The 19,911-nt window shown below is 42.5% G+C and overlaps 1 protein-coding gene across 7 annotated transcripts in view; it reads left to right on the forward strand.

Moving 5' to 3' along the window:
- CACNA1C (calcium voltage-gated channel subunit alpha1 C) overlaps positions 1–19,911 on the forward strand; it is a 665,915-nt gene that overhangs the window by 614,964 nt on the left and 31,040 nt on the right. For 6 of the 7 annotated variants that reach the window (XM_090043440.1, XM_090043443.1, XM_090043446.1 and 3 more), the window contains 2 exons: positions 14,303–14,431; positions 19,363–19,428. In XM_090043440.1, the coding sequence (XP_089899566.1) occupies positions 14,303–14,431; positions 19,363–19,428 (195 nt within the window). Of the gene's footprint in view, positions 1–11,093; positions 11,127–14,302; positions 14,432–19,362; positions 19,429–19,911 lie in introns of all 7 variants that reach the window. The other variant, XM_090043444.1, reaches the window with a different exon arrangement.

Here is a 19,911-nt window from a genome sequence, read left to right on the forward strand (position 1 = left end):
GACTATGCCCACAGCCACACCATCATCCAAGGATTTAGTTACCTGGTCATAAAAGGCCATCAGGTTGGTCTGGCAGGACCTGCCTTTGATGAACCTATGTTGATTTCCCCTGGGCATGATCTCCCCTGCTGGCCCTTCACAGATGTGATCCTTGATAATTTTTTCAAGGATTTTCCCCAAGACTGATGTGAGGCTTATGGGCCTATAGTTTCCCGGGTCCTCCTTTCTCCCTTTCTTATAAATGGGGACCACATTAGCTAGTTTCCAATCTCTGGGCATCTGACCCGTGGACCACGATTGCTCGTATAGCCAGGCCAAGGGCAGAGCAATGGCCCCTGCCAGCTCTCTCAACACCCATGGGTGGAGGGCATCAGGGCCCACAGATTTAAAAACATCCAGCCCTTCCAGAAGATCCGTAACTACATCTGCGCAGACCCGAGGCCTGGCAGTGCTATCCCCAAGATTGCCCCTACGTGTGGTGGGAAAGCTGTCCTGGTCCCTATCCAAGAAAACAGAGGCAAAGAACTTGTTAAAAATTTCAGGTTTCTCATCTGGCATAGCCACAAGATTACCATTTGAGTCTAGCAGGGGCCCTGCGTTACCTGGTGCCCTCTTCTTACTCGCAATATATTTGAAGAAGGACTTTTTGTTGTCCTTAAGAGACAACAAGGACCTTATTGGGTTCCAGTCCTTAAGAGTGTTCACCAGATACCTTCACTCTGCCCTGGAGTCTTTGGTTTGGCTATAGCCACCATCCTTATCTCGTGAAAGGACCTTTGGGCTGGCGCCATACCTATCTGGCTACCTGGTCAAAGCTGCTCATGACAATATATCTTATTGATCCTCTTACCTCCCAAGGGAGTCACTACACTAAGAGGTGCAGGTACATGACTGAAGATCATGCATCTACTTCTGCACTCAGTTACACAATTGTATCCTCCCATCAAGGAATTTCAAATGTGTCTCTGAGGAATCTGTGCTGGATCCATTCATTCCTTTGAGGCAAATTCCTAAAAAGCCTTGATGGGCTGCTATTTTTTCTTACCAAGGCTTCATGTATGAAGTTCTGCAAAGTTCAGTACTCATAGCCCTCCTTTTTAGCACACACGAAACTGCTAAGAGAGATCATGAGATCTCCTACCTCCCCCCAGCCGCAGACTTTACTGTCAGTAACATGCAGATGGCAGCCAGCTGCAGTTGCTTCCTTAAGCTGTGTGCCTTCTGCTCTCGGGTGCTCCAATGTCTGTAAGCAGTTAGACATAGTAAAAGAACTGAGGTTCAAACAGTCCACCCAGGAAGGACAGAAGTAATAATTAGGTAAAAAAAAAGGGATGCTTCAAGGAGCTTATTGACATTCTGACCTCCCCTTCAGTGGAAATCATCTGATCAGCATCTGACAAGAGAGGGCTAAACTAGGAGATGAAAATCAACTGAATATTGCTACTGGACTCAGAAGGAGATTGGGAACGCTGCCTTCTGTCTGTCATTACCCAGGACCTTTCCTGTCCAAGGAGAACCTTGCTGTCATTATCCTTGCTTTTGTCACTTTGAGGATAGGCTACTGGATGTCAGTCCACGTGGGACAGAAAGTAAACATCCTGAGGATTAGTACTTGAACAATAGCATAGCCTTTAATTAATAAAGACCACTATAAACACATCAGCTCAATGCTGGATTCCTTTTCAGTTCTGGACCAAGTCCAAGGTCATAATCCTACTATGCAAGAGCCTTCATGAGTTCGTGCAGACTATTAGAGACCATCTCCCTCTGTAATCCACCGAAAGCGATGTCTTTTCACAGCAACACAGCAGATAAGAAAGCCAAGATAACTAGTTAACATAAGTGTGGAAGACAGGATTTTTTGGTTGATGGACCCCTGGCTATGGAACTTTCTGCTGATAGGGAGGGTTCCAATCTAAATATCAACCCAACTTTTTCCACATCCCATCATTTGTCCCCATCCCAAAAGGATGGATGATCAAACTCAAGAAGTAACTGGAGCAAGGGAGAGGAAAAAGAGAGATAAAAGAGTACTTTGCACTGTAACGCTAAATATGTAGCTGTATTCTGCACCTGCAAGCTGTACTGAATGGTGCTTTAGTAGTGAAGCATAGAAAGGTCCATTTGACTTGGCTAGGAACAATCCTGAGTTAACTGCTAGAACAGCAATCAAGCACTGGGCCTACTGTTTTGAGAAAAATTCTGGGAATCAGGTGGTCTGAGCTGTTAATGAAGTTCTGCCATTGATTTTCAGTGTGTTCCTGGTCAGGTCTGTATCTCAGTTTCCTCATCTGTGAAACATGGTTGGCATAAATCACACTGAATTTGGTAACCCTATGCTCTACTCCTTTCAGAGAAGGTATACTAAGTGTACCGTGATCCTCTTCAGCCCTATCTGTACTTTCAATGAAAGTTTCTGTGCCTCTTATTTTTTTCAGTTTCATTTAATCTTTTCTCATATACCACAAAAACATCCATAGCAATCAATAATATGCTCACAGGCAAATTTACAGCTGCCTTGCTGAGACAGACCTGAAGTAGCAGCTATGGGGATGGATATATTGCTTCTCTCATGGGAATTAAATCTAACTACAGTTTACATCTTGCTTCTCCAGAACCCACAAGCTTCATTAGCATAAAATATGAACTCCTCATTTACCCAGGGTTAATGAAAAGAATTATTAAGACATCCTGAAAATTAAGAGTAATTTGCATAAGCGAATTCTCCTAATTGTTATGCTTTTCTTCTGAAACTCATGTTAAAAATGTAGCTTACAGCTGTGTGAAAAGTGAGTCTTTCGTTACCTGTCTGATAATTGTCATTGAGGCAGCATTTGCATTACCAGATTAAAGAGACTGATTTCCTTATATTTACCTAAAGAACCTGAAAACATAAGATTATTGTCTATGACAGTGTCATGAATATAAATGGTAAATTAATTAAACTATTAAGATTGGTGAGATTTGCACATGCAGAAGAAACTAACTAGCAAATCATAGATTCACAGAAATTTAGGGCTGGAAGGGACCTCATGAGACCATCGGGTCCAGCCTCTCTGCTCTCAACTCCCAGAATTTAAAAAATCTTAAATTCCTAGGAAATAAAGATTAAATCAAGTTGTCTATGCCTTACTTGTTATATGTTACTTAACTGTATTAATCATTTTAAAAATAGGACTTTACTGCAAATGGGTATAAGCAAATTTGCCCCTTCAGATCTAAAGTTATAGAGAACCCATATAGTGGGGCAGAACTGTACACACAGTGCAGTGGGAATGAGGGTGTTGTTTGGGGGCCTATGGCTCACACTAGTGTGGCCAATGCAGCATGAAGTCCCTGGGTACTGGGAGGTTGGACAGCCTTGATCCACATCAGTAAGTGATAACAAACATGTAATGGCGAACTTCATTACAACCACTATGTCCCCTTTCTTAACCTTCCATAGCATAACAGATAAAAATCAGACAACATACTGGAAAAGATGAAAAGTAAATAGGTTTTCCTGCACAGCATTCAGGATTTTAACGTATGCTACATTTCACTGCAGCCATTTAGGATCTAATGCTCTTGCCACTGAAGTCACTGACAAATTTACCACTTACTTCACAAGAAAAAACAGAATTATGCCCTTTGATTTATTATCTGTATGAAACAGATGTGTCCCCACATTTTAACAACTACCAAAAGCAAACTAAGTATCTGTGTTTTATGAATATAGTGAAACCTAGTGCAGAAAGTGTAGGAACTGAAGTAAAAAATTAGAGATGTGAGAATTTGGGGGTTTTTATGTACTAGAAATGCTGTGATTTTTTTTAAATCAATTCTAGAATGACCTAAAAGAAAATTGCAAAGTTTCTTGCAAAGCAAGACTTCCACAAACAGTTACTTTAGGTCAGTCAAAACATTTTGTTTCAATACAATTAAAATATTCCAGTCCAGTATCGATTTTTAATATTCTATCATATAACATTTTTTTAAATCAAATAGAAGTCAGTTAAAATGGAAAATTAAAAAGTTCTGTTCTAAAAAAGGACAGAGTGGGATCTTTCAGTCTTATCAAAGTGCCCCTTTTAAATGTGCCCTGTAGTTTCACTGCAGGGTTGCATGAATTGAGTTTATGCCATCCACAATCCAGTGGTACTCTCTCAGAAAGAAACAGCAGAGGGATTTCTGCCTGGAGTCAGGAGAAATCTACAAACATCAGTGGCAGATGGATTATATCCAGGGGGCTTGTGATTAAAACTCCACAGGGAAATGGTAGACTTTACTCTCAGGGATTTTGTGACAAATGCTAGGGTAATGGCAAACTGGTTACTCTCAGGGCTCAGAATAATCCTGCTTGCCTAGAAGGATTTGTTCCAGAAGGACTTGTGCTTGTCCAGACTGTCTTACCATGTCTTTTCAGCTTGATGACACTAGAAATGCAACTGAAAATCTAGTGGCTGTACTCTTTTCTTCAGAGCACTGATAATCTGGCTCCATTCCTCTTTGAGTATGTACTCCTGTAAACCTCATCTTAGATGCAAGAGATAGAATCTTTTAAATAGCTATGGGTTGTGGTCTGCACTTGTACAGTGCAGGGCGTCATGCCAAGCTTATAAAAAATGGATTAGCTACAACTGTCCGTCAGTTCCTTTTCACCACCCATGACAGTGAAGTAGTATTGTTTGCCCACTGTCTCTTAATAGGCTCTGCTCTTAGCATATTAATTAGTATTAATTTTAAAATATTGCCTTCGTGTGGCACTCATCACACTAATGACTCCCTCAGTCCATGCCAAAATGACTGATTCAACAAAGCCCTCAGACTTCAAACCATTTCTGTCCTCTGATGATTTACCCCCTCTCGCAGATGGCCACAGCCTCTGTCCTCTGCATCTTCATGAGAACTGTGTGTGAGACCACTGTTCCACTTGTCAGTTGTTTTGAGCTAGAACAAGGAGGTCCTGGGATGTCTCAGTGAAGCTATTTTATACCTCTTTGAAAAATCTGTGAAGGGAACTTGGGACAGAGGATACATAGAGGATTAGCTTCCAAAACATATTGTCAGCCAGTATTTCTGCCAACTCACATACAACTCCCAAGGTCTGCATGGGCAAAAGACGCTCAGCACAGTAAAACAAGGATCTATCAGCAGAAAACACCCTGGTATCAAACACTGCTTTAGCACTAAAGACCTGTACTACAATCTCACTGAGGTAACATGTCTATAGTAAGAGATAGGTATGACTTTCAAAAGAAGAGACCCAAACCCTTGGTCAGCTAGGAACAAAACATTACCCTTATTCATTTAATAGGGACAGGAGATGCCAGCTCAAACACCAGCTCATCACCAAAGAAGCACTAGCTATAGTCAGTATATGCCCCAGAATACTAGTAACTAGCAATGCAGGGACTGATAGTAATGTCACCAACACCACTGGTACTATTACCAACTTCAGTGCAGTCTGCCATTCCCGTCTGATTTTACATGGGGAAATGTAACTATGCTCCCACTACTACAGTCTACACTCACCACTAGCATGTATGTTTGAGTTCTCAGTATCAAGATCGCTCCAGAGGTCAGCACTGCTTCTCAATGTTATCTACTCCTCATCACCATGGCCTGGGTATACATTATTTCCTCCATTCACTTTGGAATATTTCTCCTTCAAATCATGCAATTTGGAAGAAAATTTCTCATTACTGATTTGAGACTTTCATTTTAGAGCTCCAGCTCATCCATCTCCAAAATAGAATCATAGATCTCAGTGTCCTTCTGTATCTATGGCCAGACCCCATCTGAAGACTGGAAAGAAAAGAGCCATCTGCAGATATAGAACAAACACTAGAACCCCCCAGATACCTTTCTCCCCCAGTCTCTTCAGATATGTCTTCAACTCTGATACCAGCCCTTGATGATTTCAGAGCATTTCAGGAGCAACTCGCCTATATTGCTGAAATATTTTTTTCTGAAGATGATGAAGATGAAGAAAAAGCTGGCAAGGTTTCTGATTATTATTCATTCATCTGCTTTCAGTAGCATGAGCCATGTGGCAGACACCAACTATGCTATTGGCTACGGCTAATGTGGCAAAAAAGAATAGTAGCTGTCGCAAATAGGTTTTGAATAGTTTTACACACATGATAACTGAATCCTTAAGTGGTCTCTGCAGCCTCTGACAAACAAAGCAGACCAAATGCTCCTCTAAAGAAAACAACTGAGAAAAAATTAGTCCTATTAGATCAGCATCTTTACAGTGACAGGTTTCAGCAAAACTTCAGCAAGATTCTTTACCTAAGTTAAAAATCAATATTGTGGAGGGCCAGCTAGTAACTAAAACCGTGCTTTAAGCAGTTACTGGATTCTTTGGATGTAGCAGGTAGATCCGTGGCCACTGCTGTGACCATGCACACACCAAACTTGTGACTACAAGCTTCTAGTATTCCCAAAGCAGTGCAAAATACCACTGAGAACTTAGGTGTGCTGAATTGTTCAGCACTTGTATAAACAAGGGACTACAATTGATTCCTTGAGGATTTTAGGACCACAGTCCTTTTCTTGAGCATCTACACCTTGGTCTCAAACCATAAGTCTGCTAAGTATCAGGGGTAACTAAGGAAAGGACACCTAGGCCATGTCCAGATGAGTGCAGCCATGTGATATGTGGCACTGCAGACATGTCTGCACCACCACATCCTGCACATTCAGCTGTTCTCTGCACTGCAAGGTAGCAGCGTGTGCGAGGGTTTGACCCCAAAATCAAAAAAACTCATGCAAAAAAAAAAAAGCGGGGTGGCACATGCGGGGATAGTGTCCACTGACCAAAACTGGAGCCTGGCCAACTGGAGCCACACTCCAGTTGCCAACCAGGCTCCAAGCAGCATGGTTGACACTGCTACAGCTCCAGAAGGCCCCTAGGGCTCCAGGTAAGGCTGCTGGGGCCAGCCCAGTGCTGGCCCCAGTCTCCCCTATCCCTCCCAGGGTAACCTGCCATACCAGAGGGCACATGGCAGAGGTGTTCCCCGGGGACACCTTGTGCTGCTGCTAGTCATCCCTGGGGAAACAAATGTCCATGCTCATGTGGACTCAGCCCCCCACATAACACAGACCATCTGGAAATTGAGATTCTTTTGGAGGTTTTATCGAAGAATCAAGAATCCAAGAAGCAGGCTTCATCCAAGAATTGAGTTCTGCACTTGAAACACCATCACTAAATCCTTCTTTTTGTTTCTTCCATCATGTTTGGCTTACCATAACAATATATATCAAACAAATAGATGACAAAAAATAGATAAACTATAGGTAAGAGAAAATAGATAATATAACAATTGGCAGTCATCACTCATGGCTTTATCCCATCCAGCCTTTCCCCATACTTCTTCAAGATTGCCTCAGAAAAGGCAATCCCAAAAAGAAAAAAGGTGTTCTACATCCCATCCCAGACTGAAGAAGCTTGAGCAAATTTAAATGTAGGATCAGCCTGGTAACGCTTGCTTTCATTGTTCCATCCCTTCAGACTTCAAGGTTGACTCATGTCCCTTGACCTACAAGATAAACTTTTTTACATTGCATCCAGTCAGCCTGCTGAAAGTATTTGAGCTTCACAGCAGTGCCAATCACTACTAGTACAGTGTGCTTTAATTTGGTTTCTTCATAATACCAAGAACCTTCACAGAATACTTGCTGGTAGTAGCAGCACAGGGTACTGAGAGTACTAGGCATTCATATTTATTCAAATGCAGACTGTTGGCTAATTAAAGGCAGGAAGCTACTATAGCCCTGAGCAATGTTTGTTACCTACTCAGACAGGTAGGGCTCATGGTGAATTACAGGAAATCAGAGAGACCTGACAAATGATGTCTTGCATTTGAAAGCTTGTCTAACTTTATCCTAGCTACAGAGTTGGTTCAATAAAAGATATCACCCACAGAAATCCTTGCTTCTTGAAAGTGAGAAATCATTTCTCACTCCATGACAGATGATAGAATTTATATAAGAATGATAATTGACTCCTACAAAAATGCCTTTCTCTTCAGATAATAGTCATCAGTATCAAATCAAATGCCACAACCTAGGTAAGAAAGTGGCTCAGACTTTGAGGCTTACACATGCTTGATGCCAGTAGCTAGACTTCACCCATATCTATTACATAGCAAGTCTGATGTTTAGTTGGTTTAGTTTGATGTTTAGTTAAGTTTGATCTGGCACACACAAATAAATATGTGTATATCTTGCACCCTTTGTTCCTGTTCTCTACTATAACACTTGGCTTAGGGCACAGTCTCTGAACTGAACTCTATAAGATGCCACTTCTGCCCCATCCTATTTGGTTGTGTGTACTCTGCAGCTTAGCTTGTTTTGTCTCATATCAAAGCTATGAAATGAATGGTTTGGAGAAGGCAAAGTTCCTTTGCAGATTAGCTCATATGTGGATGAAGAGGAGGCAACAGATAACAGAAAGCAAAGCCCAGGTCTTACTCTGATAAACAGTTGTCCAAAAACTCCTTTAAGGATCTGATTCAAACAAGGATTTCCTTGTGTACATAGTGCCTGAGCTTTTCATAAGTGCAACCTTGTCCGCTTAAGTGGGATTTATGCACAGCTATTTAAGTTTTATTTTCAAGTACCTACCTTCATTGCTTCAAATGCCTTCAAGCCTGGGTGACTTGGGTGTTCCTCCAGTGTGGGCTGCTAAATGCCCAGTGCTTTTCCCACTTCCACCCCGCAGCCAATGGCACAGCATCAAACCTAGAGGAAAGGTACAGCAAGGAACTATCTCTATGGTATAGTTAGCCCGATCCACCTTTAAAATTTCCAGCCTTCTTTTCTCAGATGTCTAGTTCACTGAGTATTGCTTGCACTGATGGAAAAACAGTGGGAGTTGGGTGTGCTAGCAAAAATTCAAGGCTTTAAAAAATATTTTCAGCAATAAATGTGTAAAACAAAACCCCAGAACTCTTAGTACACTGTCCCCTATCATACATTCAGATGCTTGCATCCATACAAGAGTATGGTGCTCATGATCTTGAGAGTAAAACTACAAGGACAAGAGGCTACTGTGAACATTGTCTATTGGTACTTCCCTCATTGATTTTAAGCCTTTTTTTAGTCCATACTGGACTCTTTCTTAAAATTTAGGCTACTTGTTCAATGTAGTGAGAAAAGAGTCACTCAAGATGCACTTACCATCTTCAGCTCTACCAAGTAGAGTCAGAGCATTTGGTTCATAGTTCTTTCACAAGTGACCAATTGCTTGGTATGAAGATTCACATACCAGCTATTTCAGCTTCTTAAATACCTTTTCATAAAGAAGTGTTTTCACTGTTGCATTATCATTATCCTCACTTTCCTGCTATATATTGATGATACCAAAGCAACAAGTAAGGTACAGTGTCTTTACAGTACTTACAAGGTTTCTTGAGACAACTGATCACAGAAAAACACCTTTCTAATGTCATCATCCTAGAATTATTAATAACCCTGAGATACCTCAGAAGCAGGGAATACCCTGGATTCCTATTGATTTCATTGGTACCCACTGGAATGCAGCACCGTGTAGGACTGGGACACAGGATCACTTCCTGTGATTACAAACAACAGGAACAGTTCTGTAAAACTGATAGAAAGTAAATAAAGAAGTAGGGAAAGGAGGGATTTGCCCAACAACACTAATCCAAAACCTGGATTGGTCTGTGCCTGATATACGCACATTTCCATTCTTCAACATACAGGCCAACTTTTCCGTGTACATTGTTTGAAAAGAAAACATGAGCAAACATCTGAAAGAGGAGGGTGAAAGTAAGGAAACTGCTATACAAAAACGAAGAGTTAAGCTAAAAGAGCACCAAGGAGTTATATGTCACTTTAGTTTTTAATTTTCCCCATCTGCATGTGTCACTGGATGTTCTAAGCATCCAAACTATAATCCCCATTTAAACAAAATCAAAATACAAAGCTAATTTAGTTAGTACAATGTTCCCTGGACATTTCCATTGGCAGGAGCCCAGGAGCCCATTGCTGGGGTCTCAAGTGGTATGTTGGCTGAGTGCAGAAGCAGCTGAAGAAGCAGTGCATCAGTTTCACCCTTGCTAATGTGGCCACAGAAAATTGCTCTAAAGAACATTCCATCAATGGGCATATGACATGGGCTGCTCCCCAAAGATTTTGCTGATCTGAGGAACTCTAAATACAGTTGCATTCATTTATTTTTCAATTATGCTGTACTCAGCCTAGAGCAGTAGCTGCCGTGGTTGGTTTTCAGAACTGATCTCAGCACTGGAAGTGGCTTCAGAGGTTAGTAAAGAAATAAGATCATAAATAAATCCTCAATCTGGTTAGGTTTCTCTGGGGATAGCTGGAACTCAGCTGCTGCCAAACAATGTTGGCACTTCCCTGGAGTTCCTTTGTGGGGAGGAGGAAGACAGATCCTCAGGCAAGCCAATTTATGGCTTTACCACCCCCCTTTCTACAGATGGCAATGGCTATTGTAGGGTTGCCAAGAAAATGATTACACTAGCTCAGCTTATTGTTTTAGTCGAACAATATAATCACCGAGAACTATATGCTAGGACATGGGAATGTATAAATAGAAAATGTTGTGATAGCATTGGGATGCTGTGGGTTAAATGGACCTACCAGTCAGAGGCTGATGCTTTGGAAGATGACTGCTCCCTGTGAAGAAATGACCTGGATTTCAGCTGAAATTTGAATTAGCTGCTGGATTAGTGATGTTCTTCTGAGTCCTAGTTTGATCTTGAGGTTAGAGGTAAATTAAACAGATTAGCAGCATCCAGTCATCTACGCCCTAGCTCCTAAGCCTCCGAGGATTTCAGAAGATACTGGACCAAATTCAGATCTGATGTAAGTGGGTGCAGCTCTCATTGATTTCAGTGGGAGTTGCACTTGTTGGGTTTTTTTCTTTTGCTAGGGCTGAATTTGATCCACTGTATCCTAGGGAACCAGCTCTTTTTACTTTTGCATTCCTTTCATATACGCACACTTTTTTGCCCTCTTCTGCCATTTTGTTGCTCCTGTGTTAGCCAAGACCTAGTCTACTGGGCCTCTTCTTTGGAAACTTATTACAGCTTATTTCTGTCTGCCTTTCTTTAAAGCCAGCTGAACATACCCAATGCTCTTCCTCTATGGTAAGACCAAAAATACAGACCACCCTCCCAGCTTCTGTGACACTATTCCTAACACACTCCTTTATTCTCTTCCCCCGATCACGGGTTTTCTCTCCAAGCCCAGCCTAGTTATCTCTGCATGAAGCTGCTGTGTTGTGTATTCGTGTGAGTCTGGTGTTCACCCGAGCTGTGAATATGCTGCACATGTGTGTTTCTTGTGCATCCTGAGCTTTCCTTTGGTCAAGTGAACTGTCGTCCTGCCTTCTAATGAATAACCAAGAGAGAACTAGAACTGGTAAGATTTCTTGTTAGCAACAGTTTGTCAGAATCAATTCAATATTAGATCAGTTTGCAATGTGACCTCAAATCCAAAGTTTACAGCAAAGCGCTTGGGCTCAGAATCTCTGCCTACTTGATATTGTGTAGTATTAAAGTTTAGATTCATACTTCTTAGAAAAATATAAGCCATGCAAAACTGTACATCCTTTGAGGGTTGTATTTTAGAACAATGTAACAGGAAGAGCGTAAGAAACCCATTCTCTGAGTGCAGTCACACCAAATTTCTGTTCTGGGCAATGATAATGCTCAGCAGAAAGATGGTCATAAGGAACAGCGCAGCAAGCAAAGGCTAGTTTGTTCTCACACTATTCAAACAATTACCCCCATCTTGCAAAATATCTATATATTCCCTCACACGTGTACACAAAATGAGCCTAAGTCATCTAAAGGCTGTCTCAATTTACACCAACAATGAATTGGACCATTATGGTCACTTACATAAGTCTGTATCTACACTAAGATGTTTTTTGCTAAAATTCACTGCTGTTACTACTACCTGGTCTCAGCAAGGCTCGAGGACATGGTGCATAAAATGCCAGTCGCCTTCTAGAGCCTTGTCCATGCTAGTACTCCGAGCTGGTCCAGTGATGGCAACAGGTAGAAATGTAAGCAAAAATTCCCTAGTGTGGGCAAGCCATAATGAATACCACTGTCCACATACTATAGCATGTTGATTTTAACTCTTTTATGGTTATACTTGAGTTTAATTTAGGTAACTGAAGACAAGAAAATCAGACATTTTTCCTACCCTGGGAGAGGTGCATAGGCCTTGTAGTTTCCATCTTGAATTGTAATCCTGGGCATAGACAGGCAAGTGCCATAGCTGCTGCATTCTTACAAGGCCAGATTTTCCTCTCATTTGTCCTAGAGCAATGCCTTCACTTGTGTGCAGTGGCCCTGGTATAAGTCAGCACCCACAGAAACTGTTGTTGTCTGTGGTAGGGGAGGAGAGGTGGGCAAGCAGACTTTAGGATTAGGGGAGCACTCATTCAGGTTATTCCTAGAAATGATCTATCCTTCAATCTGTTCTTCTCCATCCCCTATCACTGTGCTCAGGTAGCAAGAACTCCACAGCCTTACCTTGCATTCTGTGTCTAGCCAACAAACTGAGAGCCCCACCTCAACCTTGGCCAAGGGCTCTGTGATCCATAAGATCCTACATTACAGATTAGAAAAAGACACTCAATATATTTTAAGAGCTTCTTAGGTACTTTTAGCGTACTCCAGCGTATTAGTTACCTCACCCTATTTCTATGAGATTGTAGCTTGTGGGGTCTATGCTAATACCAAAGACCCATACCTCATTGTAATGTGATGCTGGAGTGGAGAGCCACCTGCAAAGTGCCATGAAAGCAAAGGCTGTAGAAGATGGGCTGAAAATAGGAACAAATCAACCATGCATAGGAGCTCCCTGGTCTTTGCATCTAGACATATAATCTCAGAAATATTCAGGGCACTTGTGCATCTTGGATTTCATAAGAAATGGAAACACAGGCAGATGCTACTTATTTTGAGCTATAACAGGAAATCCCGAAAGGTCTGTTCTCTCTTGGTCTGTACAGTGGTGAGTAGTCAAGATCGGGGTGATCTGCACTGTTTCTTTGTCCTGAAAGTTGCTCTCGTGATGTTTAGTATTAAACTCTTGTTTTTGCAGCAGGGTCAGAGAAAGTGATGTCTATGCACTTTTCGGGTCCAGAGGCAGAGTGAGTAGGAGGAGAACAGCACTATCTCTCCATATGGCACAGGGTTATGTTGCTGCAGCTTTTCCAATGGGAGCTAGTATATGAAGCCCATTTTAGACTGAGTGGAGGGAAATGAATTGGGAACCCTGTAACTTTGGTTGTTCTGCCCCATTCCTCCAATCAGAGTGATTGTCTTTGGCCTAGGCAGTAGGGTTCTTCACACAAGCAAAGGGAAGCCAGCTGACCCCTTTCTGTTCAGAAAGCTGTTGTCTTAGCATGTGTGAAGCATGAAGACTGTCCAAGCTGGTTACAGTCCCCAGGGAAAATGTTTAGGAACAAGGCAGAAGCTGTGAGAAAAGCAGAGGCCAAGAGAAAGACTATTTAAAAATACTGCATACATGTGCAGTAGCAGTCAAGCCAAAAAAAAAATACTGAGCAGGGTACAGGCTGTGGGAAATACGAAAGGGTCATGAGAAATACAAAGGGCCCAGAGCACAGCACAGAATATATGGCTCAGAGCACAGAAAACACAGCCATGCCCTGCAAGGATGGCATTGTATCTCCTGGTTCAGAGGTGCAGGAAATGCCTAACAACTTGGGTTGCTGGCAGCACATGCCATGCTCCTGAGGGACCTCCACACTCAGAAGCAAACTTGGGACTTTCTGCATTTCACCAGGCAGAGCAGGTTATGTGTGCCATGGACATTTTGTGCTAAACGCACCAGAGCTTCTGGCTGACCTATGTTGTGCAGGAGCTAGAGAGACAAGTCCATAAGGAAATAATCTCCTCCACTGCCTATTATAATTTCTTGACCCAGGTTATAACAGAAGGGAATGAGGGCTCCTGAAGGAAGACACACTGAAATAGACAATTAACACCACTACCACAGAAGGCCTAATCATGAGTGCAGATATCCTCAGTAAGAAACCTTAAAAAAACAGGTTGATAAGGAATACAGAGGTCCAGAGACCCATTAGGACGGCACCACAGCCTGGAAGAGAAGGGATGCAAGACCTGCATCAATTCCCAGCTTCTGGGGTTAGCACAGTACCAGAGAGCTTTAAAATGAAGGGGAACAGTGCAGTGAACTCTTCCTGTGTAGTGTTTTCTGTGACCCAGGGTCTTTGTTCCTCATCTGCTGTTATAACTACTGCCTCTGTGCCAATGGGTTCCAGAATGCAGAGGAAAACTCTCGCATCTCAATCACCTTTTTCCGACTCTTCCGTGTGATGCGTCTTGTGAAGCTCCTGAGCCGAGGGGAGGGCATCCGGACACTGCTTTGGACCTTCATCAAGTCCTTCCAGGTATTCCTTCACTTTTTTTGAAGCCTCTGTGCCTCAACAGAGAAGTATTTTTAATTTTTATTTGCCTTTCAAAGATGAGTTTTCACCCTGGCAGGCTTGGGCATTAGCACCTGGGGGGATTCGCTGCAGTACAAAGGGTCAGCATGTCACCTAAGTGGAATTTACATGCTGCAAATGAGTCATACTGACCTGAACAGTAGGGAACTTCACCTTCACAATTTAAGTCACTACCTGAGGCCCTTCTACACATGTGTGGCAAGTCCCAGGACACTGTGATCTCTGCCTTAAGCCAAAGTAGGAAGCAAATGAAACCTAAAGCCAAGACCCTGATCACCTCATGATCACTTAAGATCTTCAGCATTTATTGAAGGAATAATATGTCCCTTGCACTGACCAAATCCAGATCAGGTAATTACAGTCTTCCCATCCCTCCCATAACATCCTTACCACTGTTTATATTGTATTTTGTTGCTTCAGATGGGGTTCACTTACAGTAAATATTACATAAGGTTTCTGGTGGACTGAAATTGTGCGTAGCCCTTGTGCAGCCTCCCTTAATAGGGATGAATTTTACCTTTTCTGCTCTAAGCTGTTGGGCATAGCTGTGCTCTGCTATTTCACCCCATTGGCAGCTGCATTTCAATAGGTGGAAAAGGGATCAGGTATTTGTAAAGTATACTGAGATTCTTCAGAGTGAAAGGTGGAATGGTAAGTATAAGATGTTGTAGTTATTAACCTACTGTACCATGGCAGAAAGTGCAGAAATGCCTCCACCTGAGCCATATCTGCAGTTTTAGCTGCTGGTGTCCATAGACAAGGTGAGGAGAGGGGGACTTGAGGGGTAAGGATGACTGGCCCTCCAATAACTGAATTCAAGGATAAATCCACCTTCTGGAAAAGATATTGTCAAACCAGAGAATAGCCAGGTTGAGAAAAATCCTTATTGCTAATGAGGTGCAGCATATATTTGCATTTCACAATGCAATGACTTCGCCTTACTGGGTAAGTCCAGACAAGCATGCACCTGCAGTTTGCAGCATTGCAGACCCATCTGCAGCACATGTAGGTGTTCACTGTGCTGCTAATTTGCAGTGTGGTGAGATTTTTTTGATACCAGGAAATTCCAGTGTCAAAAAACCCATGGCAGAAAAAGGCGGAGTGGCACTTCTGTTGCCACTTCCACCGCCCGAAACTGGAGCCTGGATGGACAGAGCCACATGCTGGCTGCTGGCCCCAGGAGGCCCCCAGCACCTCAGCCAAAGCTGCTGGAGCCAGGTCAGGAAATGCATGTCATCTGGATGTACCCACTGGGTCCCCATGATCTGGTTGTTAACTGATGCAGCTCCTGAAGCAGTATCTGGGGCAAATGTAAGAGTGACATAATGGTAGCCTTAGCTGTATATGGAATGAGAAGTGGTCAGAAGACAGGATCTAAGCCAGTAAAAAAGTAGTATGCACCACTGTGGGCATGTCTACATGTGACGCTACATTGCCATAGCAAGGCACTATGGCAGCATAACATCTGCGGGTGTCTATGAATAACCAGCAGCTACTTCACCATAGCAACATGTTCCTCCAGTATAGTGTGCCACTATAGCGAAGTAGCTGCTAAAAATAACCATGAGCTGTGCATGTGGCACAGTGTGGGCTGTTACTGTGGTGTGGTTTAGTACTTCCAAAAGGAAGTACTAAATCACCGTGCAGTAACAACATCACCACAGCAACACATATAGATGTGCCCTGTGTATACAAGTCAGTGTAATTCATATACCAAGCAATTCAAGAGACATTGCAAGATAAAGCCAATTCTCTCACACATGGACTCCAATTCTGTTCCCATTTAAGTTAATGACAAGCTTTCTACTGACTGAAATGAGAGTGGAAGCAGAGTTATGCTTTTAGCTTAAGCTCTACCATGTATAGTATTCCTTAGGCCCAATTTTAACCCTAGCCATAACTGCTCTTGACTTCAGTGGAAGTAGCACCATACTGAATCTGGTCCCTTCATGGCATAGCTCTTAAGTTCTGTAAAATTAGCACTGTCAAATGGGTGTAAAAGACTTTTATTTTGACCACTCACTGATTACAAAATAGGCAGAAAGTTTGCTGCCACTTGCATGCATTTTCTGAACGGTTTACACTCAGTCTGTAACATACACCACCACTTTGTATCACTGAATAATGATCTGATGGGAACTGCCCCAGTGAGAACTATTTTGTCAGCATGAGTAGGAAGGAGATTCATTGACATAGCCCAACCATCACTAACCCAGGAAAAGCAATTATTCTTTCAAATTCTGCCTGCTCTGCCCCCAGCTGCTGAGCTGAGCTTATTTCAATTCTGAGCTCAGGTCTCCTCTCCCCAGGTAGAAAAATAAGAAGAATGGGAAAGGAAGTGCTTGGTATTGCCTTCCAGTGGGCTCATCTACACCAGATGCTAAATACGCAGTAGACTAATTCTGTTGTGCATTAGCACATAATGGCAAAAGCCATGCTAATACACAGTAGAATTAGTCTACTGCACATTAGCTTCACTAAAAAGGTGTGTACTGGCCCTGCTGCACAGTAGTACTGGTTACTGCGCCTTGAGTACTAGTACCTGTTATTACCTATTATGGTAAACTCTCCACACAAAAAAACACTTCAAGCACTAAGAGCAAGGGCATTTTCCCTTGTACGTTTTTAGCTCTTTACATGCAATATTCTCTCCTCTGAGCCCCTGTCCCTGGTCCACCTCTAGAGCTCTGGGATGGGTTTCAATAATTGCTAAAAATAGCCACTGCTAGAAGCTCCTTATTTAGCCAGCTATACTGGGGTTTTTTTGGAGGGGTGGGTTTTACTTCTTTGGCACCATGCCTTATTCTGAATCCCAGAATGTTTGCAGGAAGTGTCCTGGATCCTACAGGACAGCCTGATAATTAATTGAATTGTCCTTGCAGTGCCTGTGATTGGTGCTCTGTCCAAAGTGGGACACTGATCAGAGTAGTTTTGTGTTGTGGGAAACCAATCACCAGTTTCCGGATGATAAGATACCTGTAGAGACCAGCATGGAGGGTGGAGGAAAAAGAAAGTTAGAGGAGTGTAAAAATAAAGACAAGGATGTAGGAACAAAAAGAAAAAAGTGGTGAAATCGAGGGAGAAAGCTCAAGAGGGACAAAGCCGGAAGGTAAAACCAGGGGAAGTGGGGAATTGGGGGCATCACGAGGAACAAAGACAAAAAGTGAAAGAGTGAGAGAAAGAGTAGGTACGAGAGTGAGGTAGAGAGGGTAAGATAAGGGGATGAGTGGGACAAGGGCCAGCAGCCTTCTCTGGCCTGTTCTAAAGGTATGAGAGAGCTCCTAGGGACTTGGACCCCTGGATCCCTGTTTGGATCCTATTGCTGGGCCAGTTCTGGCATTGCATCATCCCTAAAGCCATAACCATGTTTTGACCCATGGGAGCTCTCTGAAAACGTACAAATGTAAATTGTAATGTATCTTATTACCACCAAAGTCACTAGAATTGCCACCATTGATTCAGCCATTTGGTTTAGAGCAGTCATTTTCAACCTGTGGTCCAAGGACCCCTGGGGATCTAGAGACTATATCCAAGTGGTCCACGAAAGATGACTATAATCAATCAAAAGTATGTGAATACCCACACTTACAATTCAAAGGGGTCCTCACCGCCATTCAGAATTTTTTAGGGGTCTGCAAATGAAAAAAAGATTGAAAACCACTGGTGTAGAACACAGAGGGCTCCCTCTATCCCCCCCATTATAAGCATGCAGAGGGATCACTTAGTGGCAAACATGAACGTTTTCATTTTTAGTTTTAAAATCAATTCCTGTTTTAACATTTTAGTACACTACAGGCCACATTTGGCAGCCCTTACTCATTCAAAACTCTGGTAGAAGCCAATAGAAATGTTTCTTGCATAAAAAATGCAGGATTAGACCTTAATGAAATGCAGGTATAAGCTTATAAACTTAGCAATATTTACAGACAAAATACAAATTCGGAATTCCGGAGCCACCCAGATATGTGTGGGATGTTCAAAATCCAAACACAAATCCAAATTGCATAGACAGCTCTATCAGTAAAGTAGAACAAACTCAAACTTCATATCCAAACACCCCAAAACTCTGAGGTGTTCATGCTTAAGAGGGGGGTCTGAATTATGTGGCTGGATCCTATTTATCATGAATACCTTTTAAAAAAAGAAATAGTACAAAAATAGTTCTTCCTACAAAGTCTGCCCCTTCAAGGTGCTATGTGGCCTTGACTCTTAGTAGAGGTAGCGGAAGCTGATAGCACCCACATGTCACAGATCTGGTTCCCATTCAAAGCAGACTATCAGAGCTTGGCATTTCCTCTTCAACAGCTGATCAAAGACACTTAACATTTCAGGCACCATCTCAGATGCCTAACCCAGAGCAGGGCATGGCACTCATGAAGCTTTAGGTACTTGTGAAATCACTGGTAATTGTAGAAGCTTTGAACTTAGGTCCTGGCAGCTTGCATACTCCTTGTTTCCCCAGACTAACTCAAAATATCACAGTAAAAGGGCATCACTTAACTGCTACCATGGACAGTTTTCCATGGTAAATGGAAAGATATGGGCCCCTATTTTAATCTCACTTTCACTTCTGTACAAGGATTGTGACTCCTTTGAACGCAGTAGCATTACCCCAATTCAAGTGAGAGCCAAATCAGGCCATCATTGTTTTGGGTTGTGCTATCATTGGGTTGACAGTCCCTCGGTGAAATCAAACATGGATCAGTAGAGGCATCTAGTGGTCAAATGGCTGAGTTGCAGACCTTTAGTTCCAGACTGACACTGCTTTCCCCGACCATCTAAAAAAACAGGTATCCATTAGGACCTACCAGGCTCCGAAGTGTCAAATTTTCTGATCGACTGAGGCAATAAGTTCTGATGTTCTTTTCTTCCAGGCTCTCCCCTATGTGGCTCTATTAATAGTGATGCTATTCTTCATCTATGCCGTGATTGGGATGCAGGTAGGTGATTCTCAAGACTTAAATTGTTTCTCTCCTATCAGAGTCTAGGGATGTTAGTGACCCAAGAAGTCACCAGATCACTTTCTAGTTCCAGAAACCAACAAGCAGTTTCTCTCCCAGCCGCACAGTCAGCCATTTAAGAGAGAGTGCTCTGACAATAATCCCGATGTCAGAAAAGATTGGCTGGGGTTGAGTGGTCAACAGGAAACTTAACATATGCACCAGCCGAACTGAGCAAAAACATATTATAAGGGACCACGGAGTGCATGCAGAAAAGAACCTCACAGCTGTCCAACTTCCCAAAGGAATACCTAGTGCTCTACTGAAGTGGGTTACAGCTTGCTAACTGGCACACACCAGTCAGTTCAAATGGCTCACAGCCATGGCACTGATCAAACCCAATTCTTCTTTCACGTCACTTTTTCACTGGTATAACTCCTTTGACTTTAGTGATTTGTGCCAGCATATAAAAATGTAGGATCA

The sequence above is a fragment of the Crocodylus siamensis genome, chromosome 4, assembly GCF_052110815.1.
Source record: "Crocodylus siamensis isolate JL-2025a chromosome 4, ASM5211081v1, whole genome shotgun sequence".
NCBI lineage: Eukaryota > Metazoa > Chordata > Crocodylia > Crocodylidae > Crocodylus > Crocodylus siamensis.